This window comes from Bison bison, unplaced genomic scaffold, assembly GCF_000754665.1.
Source record: "Bison bison bison isolate TAMUID 2011002044 unplaced genomic scaffold, Bison_UMD1.0 scf7180017864389, whole genome shotgun sequence".
In the NCBI taxonomy this organism is placed as follows: domain Eukaryota; kingdom Metazoa; phylum Chordata; class Mammalia; order Artiodactyla; family Bovidae; genus Bison; species Bison bison.
This window is the reverse complement of record NW_011494961.1, coordinates 7,120,461-7,130,689: the sequence shown is the minus strand read 5'-3', so window position 1 is coordinate 7,130,689 and position 10,229 is coordinate 7,120,461. Positions and strand designations below refer to the sequence as shown.

Genomic DNA, 10,229 nt, shown 5'->3' with positions numbered 1-10,229 from the left:
CTCTAGCTGTGGCACGTGGGCTTCATTGCTCCATGGCATGTGGGATCTTCCCAGACCAGGGACCGAACCTGTGTCTCCTGGATTGGCAGGTGGATTCTTATCCACCGCACCACCAGAGAAGTCCAAGATTATCTTAATATACTTACAGAGACGTGGCACAGAGTGATTTTTAGTTATTCAAATACTTCTAGTTTCCAACATTCAGGTTAAGAAAGAAACTTTTCATTACAAATTCTTGGCATTTTCAAAGTTTCCAAAAGACTGCGCCATTAAGGAATACAACTAACTGCAGAAGTGTAAAGGTTATGATTATTAAATAGGAAATTACAAGGAAATCGGTTTCATCATTTAACATTAGTATATCCTTTGGTCAGAAAGCAGAAATGACATGTATCTGTGCTTCAGCTGGACAACTAGTTTACCTTAGCCAAAAGCATTTAAAGGGATCCAGAGAGAGTGAGTTCAAGCTTCACTTCGAACAGAGATTTCCTCCTTCTTATTACTTTCTAGTTATTACTAATAATAGGATTTCAAAATCCAAGACACCTGTGAGACTTGGGGAATACTGGAGTAGACAGATGTATGTAACTTGGGACAAGTTACTTCTTTCTGAACCTCAGTTTCCTTCCTTTAGAAAGGGGCATAATGCCAACTAGTACTTTGGGTTTCTGTGAACATCAATGAAAACATGTCTCAAGTATCTAGCACAGTATCTTATGGAAAGTGCTTAAAAATGGCAATTTCCTTTCCTGCCTCTTATTGCCCTTCCTCTTGTTATCTCAGTGTATGGTATATTCTTTGGCTTGTCAGTAGGGGAAAAAAAAATCTTGTTAACTACTGGTATTTGTACAGCAATGTATATTTCTACAAATAGCTCATTTTACCCTTATGACAACTCTACAAGATGGGTATTATCATTCTCATTCTATAAATGAGGATACTGAAACACCCAGTCATCTTTGCTGACTCTGCAATAACCATCACCATGAATAGGACTCCATGCTGAGCCCCATGAGTCCACTTAGCAAATCACTGAGCCTGGGGGTGGGTTTTGAAAACCTTCCCAACACAGAGACAGAGTTAAGATGCAAATCTTTGGAACTTCCTACTCCAAATCCACTGTGCTATACTGGGAACTTCACTGGATCCAGAGTTTCGAACTTCAGACTCTGGATAATTAGGACTGTACTACAGGGCACAAGATCTTGGATGAATTCTTCACCGCCTCACACACCCTGCTCCCAAGGTTCCCTACCACTTTTTGCTTCGTGACTGTAAATCATTTTAGATGACAAAATCATCTCGGGAAATTGATAGGACTGTGTCACAACAGATAAGGTAATACAGAGTGAGAGATTTCTGTCAGTAAATCTGATACTGCTGCTGCCGCTAAGTCGCTTCAGTTGTGTCCGACTCTGTGCGACCCCATAGACGGCAGCCCACCAGGCTCCCCCGTCCCTGGGATTCTCCAGGCAAGAACACTGGAGTGGGTTGCCATTTCCTTCTCCAATGCATGAAAGTGAAAAGTGAAAGGGAAGTCGCTCAGTCATGTCCGACTCTTCGTGACCCCATGGACTGCAGCCCACCAGGCTCCTCCGTCCATGGGGTTTTCCAGGCAAGAGTACTGGAGTGGGGTGCTATTGCCTTCTCCGAATCTGATACTAACACATGCTCACCCCCATGGCATGAAATCAGCCTTACCCTGCACGTGCTGAGCCAGCCCCAGTGTTTTCTGCACATCTCTGCAAATCTTGGACAGGCAAGACTGAAACGCCTCATCACAGTCGTTTTTGCTTTTGCCGCAGGTCTCATAGCACCGGTCATGTTGGTTGCAGCACTTTGTCAGGGAAGGGATGCCGATGTTAAGCTGAAAGCGATATTTGGATGGATTCTTGTTGATGAAATTCAACCTTTCTCTGAAGTAGTACATTCAAAGAGACTTAGAAATCAAAGACAATACTGTTGTATAGATAATTTTCAAAATTTGTTTCTGCCTCCAAATGTTCTTCAGGTTAAATCTCTCTCCATTACTCTCACTTGCACCCCCCAGGTTACTGCGTCCTCTCCCTCGAAACCGTGCCCCAAAGCTCCCTATTTTGCCATCTTAGAGTATCTGCAGTCATCTGCTGATAGCAAACAATTTCCAAGACATAAAACATAATTTTAAAAACAAAAAGATAAAGATAGGAACTTTAGAAGATTTTTTTCAGGGGCTACACAAGTATGGCTTTTGGCCATTCCAAAGTATTTTGTACCTCCTCCCTCAATACAGTGTTAGTGTTACTCAGTTGTATCCTACTCTTTGTGACCCCATGGACTGTAGCCCGTCAGGCTCCACTGTCCATGAGGTTCTCCAGGCAAGAATACTAGAGTGGATAGCCATGCCCTCCTCCAGGGGGTCTTCTGACCCAGAGATTGAACCTGGGTCTCCTGCCTTGCAGGCAGATTCTCAATACAACGTCCTTTTTACGAAATGTCACTGATAACATCTAAGCTCCTACAACTGAATTTTTTTTTTTTTGGTTTTTATGTTTAATCTTTAAGTGTTCGCCAATTCCCTAAAGATATTATTATTCCTTTTATTTAAAGTAATTTTATATGCAAAACCTTTGTGTCCAGGAATCACTTTCATAAAACATTTTCTTCCCATAACATTGGCTCAGATTCAGCCTCCCTTATAACAAACACACAGCTATCCCACTCAGTCTGGTTTCAACCCAGACAATCCTATGCTTTCCTATACTTTTTCATCCTAAGTAGTGTTACTTCTATACTCCAAACTTTTCAATCATATTTGTGACATAAAGGAAATATCATTTAAATGGTATTAACATCTACAGGATTAGAAAAAACAAAACATGACTTTTACATTATTTAGTTTCACTAGAACTTACTGTGTTTTATCTATAGAAGATCACTATTATAACAAAGAAAATTATTTCTGAACCTGAGAACACACTGATGGTTTATCAAGTGTTACAAAGACTACCAATCATAAAAACTTACAAATAAAGAATAATATTTACATGAACACCAAACAGTGGGGAGCCACATCCATTCGGTGGGGAGGGTTTATATCCATAACGTGGGAAAGGCTTAGATCCTATAAAATACAAATGTTATAAAAATTAATTCTCAAATATGTTAGAAAATACACAGTTTACAATATGCTGGACTAGCCTTGGAAATATTTACTGTTTGATGCTGACATAAGTGAATATGTGTTAAATTGGATGAGCCTTAAAAATGCTGATTTGTCTACCAAATTATTTTTACTTCTCAAGCAAAATATGTACAAATGTATAGATGTACACATAGATGGCAGTTCATAAAGTGTTCTGACAGTTTATTTGTAATTCTACACCATACACACATAGAAATCCTTATTCTGGACTTCTATTCCAGAGCTTACAGGCTAGACTGGGTCCATATGTATGAAACATAAATCCAACCTATTTTCCTGCACGTTCTAATGCTTATATTTTTAGGTTAAAATCTACAGGGCAAGAACTGTATCTTACGAACCTCAGTCACTGCTCCATTGCACACAAACCTCCATAACTACTGTGTGTGTGTTAGTTGCTCAGTCGTCTGGGATTCTTTGAGACCCCAGAGACTGTAGTCTGTCAGGCTCCTCTGTCCATGGGATTTCCCAGGCAAGAATACTGGAGTGGGTTGCCATTTCCTCCTCCAGGGGGTCTTCCCAACCCAGGGACAGAACTGGCATCTCCTGAATTGCAGGCCTATTCTTTACCATTGAGAAACAACCTGAATGTCTATCAACAGAGGACTGGATAAAGATGTGGTACGTAAATACAATGGCATTTTCCACAGCCATAAAAAAGGATGAAATAATGCCATTTGCAGCAACATGGATGGCCCTAGAGACTATCATACTAAGTGAAGTAAGACAGAGAAAGACATATCACTTCTGCTGCTGCTGCTGCTGCTGCTAAGTCGCTTCAGTCGTGTCCGACTCTGTACGACCCCATAGACGGCAGCCCACCGGGCTCCCCCGTCCCTGGGATTCTCCAGGCAAGAACACTGGAGTGGGTTGCCATTTCCTTCTCCAATGCATGAAAGTGAAAAGTGAAAGTGAAGTCACTCAGTTGTATCTGACCCTCAGCAACCCCATGGACTGCAGCCTTCCAGGCTCCTCCATCCATGGGGTTTTCCAGGCAAGAGTACTGGAGTGGGGTGCCATTGTCTTCTCCGATATCACTTATATCTGAAATCTAAAAGAATGGTACAAATCAATCTATTCCAAAACAGAAATACTTACAGACTTAGAAAACACACTTATGGTTACCAAATGGAAAAGGTGTAGGGGGAGGGATACACTAGGTGGTTGGGATTTATGTATACATACTACTATATAAAATAATCAACCCACACCTATGGTACAACACAGGGAACTCCACTCAATACTGTGTAATAATCTATATGGGAAAAGAATCTGAAAAAGAATAGATATATGTACCTGTATAACTAAACATGGATGTGAGAGTTGGACCATAAAGGCTGAGCACCGAAGAACTGACACTTTCAAACTGTGGTGCTAGAGAAGACTTGAGAGTCCCTTGGACTGCAAGGAGATCCAGTCAGTTCTAAAGGAAATCAACCCTGAATATTCATTGGAAGGACTGGTGCTGAAGCTGAAGCTCCAATACTTTGGTCACCTGATGCAAAGAGCTGACTCACTGGAAAAGACCCTGACTGACTCAATGCACATGAGTTCGGGGAATCTCAGGGAGACAGTGATGGACAGAGAAGCCTGCAGACTGCAGTTCATGCGGTGGCAAAGAGCCAGACACGACTTAGCGACTGAACAACAATAACTAAATAGCTCTGCTATATACCTGAAACTAACACAACACTGTAAAGCAACTATACGCAAATATAAAATTTTAAAAATTTTAAATAAATAGAGAAGAGTTTAAGAAAAAGAAAAAAAGGTTAATTCGATATGGATACCAAGATTACAACTGTATTAATACTATTTTAAATGTTGTTATAAATGGTATTAGAAGCTGCTGAACATTAAAAGTACTTAGCACTTCTACTGGGTGCCAGTTTTTACTAAGTGCTAGGAATTAAACTGTGTTTCCCCACACCCAAATTTATATGCTGCAGCCCTATCAATGCATTTGGTGATAGGTTCTTTGGGAGGTAATTATGTTTAGATGAGGTCACAAGGGTAGGGGCCTCCTGACGGGATTGGTACCCTTTTAAGAAGAGGCCCAGAGAACTTACTTTCCTGCACTCCCCGCCCCCACCATGCATGAAGGCCGAGGTCTGCAAGCCAGGAAGAGGGCCCTCACCATAGAGAAGGGTTGGCTCAACCTTGATCTCGGACTTTTTAGCCTTCAGAACTGTAAGAAATAATCTCCTGTGGTTTACATCACCCAGTCTGTGGTATTTCATTACATCAACTTGAGTAGACTAATACACAGCGCAAGTAAAAATTCAACAGCAGAAGAAACAACATGAGTCAAACCAAAAATCCATAGTGTGTTGTGGTCACTGTCTCCTAAAATACATAAGCAGAAATTACAAAGTATAATTTCTCAGCATTTGTGTACAGAAAGCTAAAGGGAAAATGGGCTATGAATAAGAGTTTTAAAAAGAAACCAAACCCACTTCGCACAACTACACGCAAATACTATTCACTGACCTCATTTTTTAACTCAACAACTGCTCTTATCTTAATGCTTTCCATTTTATCATCTGCATGGGCAGCTGAAATCTAAAGATCCACCTGGACTAAGACAAAGATAGTTCTTTTCTACATATGTTTCTTAATTTGGTTTAAATATTTTCAACAGACCAATGTCTTTCACCTGAAAGACACTGAAGCAGATGAGAGGCATAAGGGGAAGGCTACTGGGTCTCAGAAAGCTCTTACTACTGCATTTTGCAGGAAGCACAGTACAGAACTCCAACCTGTTTTCTCAAACACTTGAGAATTTAAATTTCTGATTATTAATCTCCAAAAAGCCCTAATGCCACTTTTTCCCCCTAGTATACTCACTCTCCTATTTTCCTCAATCTCCAATACTTCCTGGGGAAATGGCAACCCACTGCAGTATTCTTCCTAGGAAACCCCTATGGACAGAGGAGCCTGGTGGCCTACAGTCCACGGGGTTGAAAAAGAAATCGGACATCACTGACCGACTAAACAACAACAACCAACATTTTCATTCCCACCTTCTCACTCAGCACATCACCTCTATTCCTACTTCACTGAGAAAACCAAGGAATGAGAAGAGAACGTGCACATTACCCCAACCGGCATGTGCGCACGTATCCTACACCTTTGCTGCAATTAACAGAGAAACGCCATCACTGCTCCTGGCCAATCAATTTATGTACTAGAACTCACTCCTCTCATTTACCAAAGGCTGTAACTCCAGTAATTCTCTTTTCTCTTTTCCTCATTAGTGTTTTTACTCTCTACTAGTCATTCTCAAAAGCATACAAATATGCTATTATTTTCCTAATGAATCACAAAACTATCTTTCCATGATATCCCCCCTTTCAGTTAACATCAACTCCATCCTCACAATTACTCAAGACTAACAACTCTGGAATCCTTTTTTACTCTACTCACACCCTCCTTCTAAGCTATTAGTAAACCTTTTAAGCTCTTCCTTCAAAATATATCCAAAATCCAACCACTTCTCACCACTTTTATTCCTACCAACCGGAACAAAAGGACCACCATTTTTGGTCTGAATTCCTGCACTTGCCACTCTACCTCCATTCTTGCTCCCTGCCCTCCATTTCCCTTGATTCTTTTTATTCTCAGTACAACAGCCAAAGGGATCCTGTTAAGACATCAATCACTGAATAAATTAATGGCTTACTCATAATTAAAAACACTTTACAAGCCAATTTTTATTTTCTGTATTTCAAAGGAAATTGGAAATTTTTTTTCCCCTCGATCCTCTCTGCTGTCAAGGAGAAAAAAGTTAAAAAAAAAATAGTGGCCATTAAGTTTTCTCCCCTAAGTTACTTTATTTCACTCTCAATAAAGCCTTGTTCCCACCCCAGGGAGGATGGCCAGGGGGAGAAAGTCTTCATACAGCTTCTCCTTCCACAGAGCAAAGATAGATGAATGCAACAAATCTGTGCCCTTTAATTCAACACCTCTTCTGTCATTAAGTTTTTTTTTTTTTTTAAAGGCTCCCTTGACTTCTTTATTGCTGCTGCTGCTGCTAAATCGCTTCAGTCCGACTCTGTGCGACCCCATGGACAGCAGCCCACCAGGCTCCTCTGTCCACGGGATTCTCCAGGCAAGAACACTGGAGTGGGCTGCCATGTCCTTTATTGCTACATCCCTTAATTACCATGCTCCTCCAGTTTTGAGATTTGTCTGTTTCTATTTGGTTCTGATAAGGTCACTCAACACTTCAAAATATAGGAAAGGTTGAAACACTGTTCCAGGGAGACTTCTCAAGTAATAGCAATTAAAGAACAATTTTCATTATGTCAAAATTATTAATTTGGTGATTTGGAACCTATGAGTCCTATATGAGCAGACAGTACTTACTAAGACACAAAAAGATTTTCACTGAAACATACCATTTCCTAAATTCTCAAGTTCATTTGTGTTTTTTATGCTGGAAACTTTGCTCTAAAGGGTAAATTTAGTGAGGCTGTGGAAGAGGTGTAAGTAAAAAGGAAGATTAAAACAATATTTTTAATAAGAATAGTATGCATGGATCCTAGAGATTGTCACACTGAGTGAAATCAGACAGATAAGGAGAATTAGACACCCCTTATACGTGAAATCTAAAAAGAAATTATACAAATGAACTTATTTACAAAACAGAAATGGATTCACAGACTTAGAGAACAATATATGGTTGCTGAGGGAAAGGGCAGGGTGAAGGAATAGTTAGGGAGTTTGGGATGGTCATATACACATCGCTATGTTTAAAATGTCTAACCAACAAGGTCTTGCTATACAGCGTAGGGAACTCTACTCAGTGTTATGTGGCAGCCAGGATGGGAGGGGAGTTTGAGGGAGAATGGATACATGTACATGTATGGCTGAGTCCCTTTACTGTCCACCTCAATCTATGGCAACATTGTTAATCAGCTATACTCCAATACACAACAAGTTAAAAGAAAAAGAATAGCATCCGTTTAACTTCAGAGACATTTTAAACGTAATAAAATAAACTCTAGAACCCTTACTCATAATCAATTTATGAAGACTGATCCTTCCAACTTTTCCTCTCTCAGTAAATGGCAGCTACATCCTTCCTTTGGCTCAGGCCAAAACCTACAGAGTCATCCTTGCCTGGCCCTTCAATTCTGGTGCTTTATGCTGGTTGTTGCCTCTGCCTGGATTGTCCTTTCCCTAGCTCATCACGGTGTCACCTTCACCATTTCAGACTTCTTCTAAAGTAGTATCTCATTAGTGAGGCCTTCCATGAACCCGTTTAAAAGAGTAAACTAACCGCCTCCCAGCACCACCACCGTTGGCTCCTTGCTGCACTATTCTGGAAGTGCTGGCACACTTCAGACCTCCACACACTGCAGACCTGGCTGATTTTACTTAGTCTTCAGTTTACTGTCTCTCCGAACCAGAATGTAAGCGCCATGGACACGGATTCTGTAGGTTTTATTTCCCATTTTCCCATTTTTCTGTCGGTTTTGTTCACTGCCAAATCTCCAGTTGGTGGAACACCTGCCATAAACCAGGCACTCAAATATTTGTTTAATGAATGGGGATGACTAAGTAAAACGGTGACGTCTGTCTCCAGAAAAGCAACCATTTGATCTTCAAGCTACTCTCTCATTCCTCCTAACAAGCTCTAAAAGGACAAAAACACCTTTCCTGATCGAATACTGGTAGTAGCATTCAGGCATCCATTTAAGAAGGAATATTTAGCAGTTCATAGCTTACAACATATAATTCATTCTTTACCTGCATTAACAGAAAAGCAGAAATTATGACTGCATGTTACATCATGCTTTCACATGACAGTCCCTTTAAATTCACCTATGTTCAGTTTTACCACTAAAGTCACCGAGTTGCCTTTTACTTTGAGCTGCCAAACATGATATTAACTAGGCCCCACACTTGTCCACATATATGGGAAACATGGTCTCCCAATTACTGTTAGCATTCTGAATTTCAAAAAAGAAGCCCAAGTACCTCATCTGAACTATTATAGCATTTAGGCATTCAAAAAAGTCAAGGGCTTCAAAAGAAAGATCTCTGCCTGAAATACCAAGGTATCACCAACAATGACACCAAACAAGTCCTCAGATTCAAACAGAATTCAAGCTTAAAAATATGAAAAAGTAAATCAAAAGAATAATATTAACAGCAACCAACAATGAGAAGGCAGGTCACTGACATCTAAGGAAAGAAAATTCCCGTCAAGTATTGATAGAATCGTTCTAGAAGAGTCAATCGGAACTCTTTCTCAATAATAAAGTACACCAAAGTCTGTACAAAGGTCGCAATTTATTTTCTGTAGCTTTAAAACTTAAACCAATTCTTGAAAAAGTTATCATAAAACAGCATGACTTGAAAATTCTCCGTATGTTTTGCATAGTCAGCTAATTTAAAGGCTCTAAAATCAGTCTGTTTCACTCCATCCCCATGAAGCGTATGTCACTAAGTTCTTAGGCAATCGTCATCATGCAATTGCAATATATACATATATATATATATATATATTTCAGATGCAATGAAACAGAATGGAGAGTACTCTCAGGAGACCTCTCACATTCTAAAAGCAATGGTGTGAACTTATCAGCAGGTTGCTCAATCACAAGAACGGCAAGATCCTAGCGGTGCTTACGTTTTTGCAAATCAGGGCCAGAAAGGCATCGACAAGGTTCGCCGGGCATCTCACACTTCCACGACCCCAGTCCCCCCAACAGCCCCGAAAGCATGGGCCCCGCAGGGCCTGGAGTCCCCCTCACCGTCACTGCACTTATACTGGCAGAGCCCGTCCTCGCCTCCCAGGAGGTCCAAGGCGGCGTTCAGATACATGTCAATCTTGTGAACGCCGTTCCGGATGGTCTTCAGGGTGGCCCTCCAGTCGGTGGTCTGGGCTTGCTCCTGGCACCTCCCACCGGCGGTCAGGAAGAGGACCAGGAGGACTGCCAGCAGGGCCATCCGCGCAGCGCCAGGCCGCGCCCGGTCCACCCGACGGAGACCTCGGGGCGCCCCAGGCAGCGGCGCGGGTCCGGGGCTAGGCAAC

At 41.2% G+C, this 10,229-nt stretch overlaps 1 protein-coding gene across 1 annotated transcript in view; it reads right to left on the bottom strand.

Annotated features, from left to right (window-relative positions):
• Positions 1-10,223, bottom strand: part of PLA2G12A (phospholipase A2, group XIIA) — a 14,439-nt gene extending 4,216 nt beyond the window's left edge. The window contains exons 1-3 of the mRNA XM_010858547.1: positions 9,949-10,223; positions 3,027-3,103; positions 1,702-1,867 (exon numbers count right to left, since the gene is read on the bottom strand). Coding sequence (XP_010856849.1) covers positions 1,702-1,867; positions 3,027-3,103; positions 9,949-10,144 — 439 coding nt within the window. The 5' untranslated portion in view covers positions 10,145-10,223. The remainder of the gene's footprint in view (positions 1-1,701; positions 1,868-3,026; positions 3,104-9,948) is intronic.
• Between the last annotated feature and the right edge of the window lie 6 nt (positions 10,224-10,229).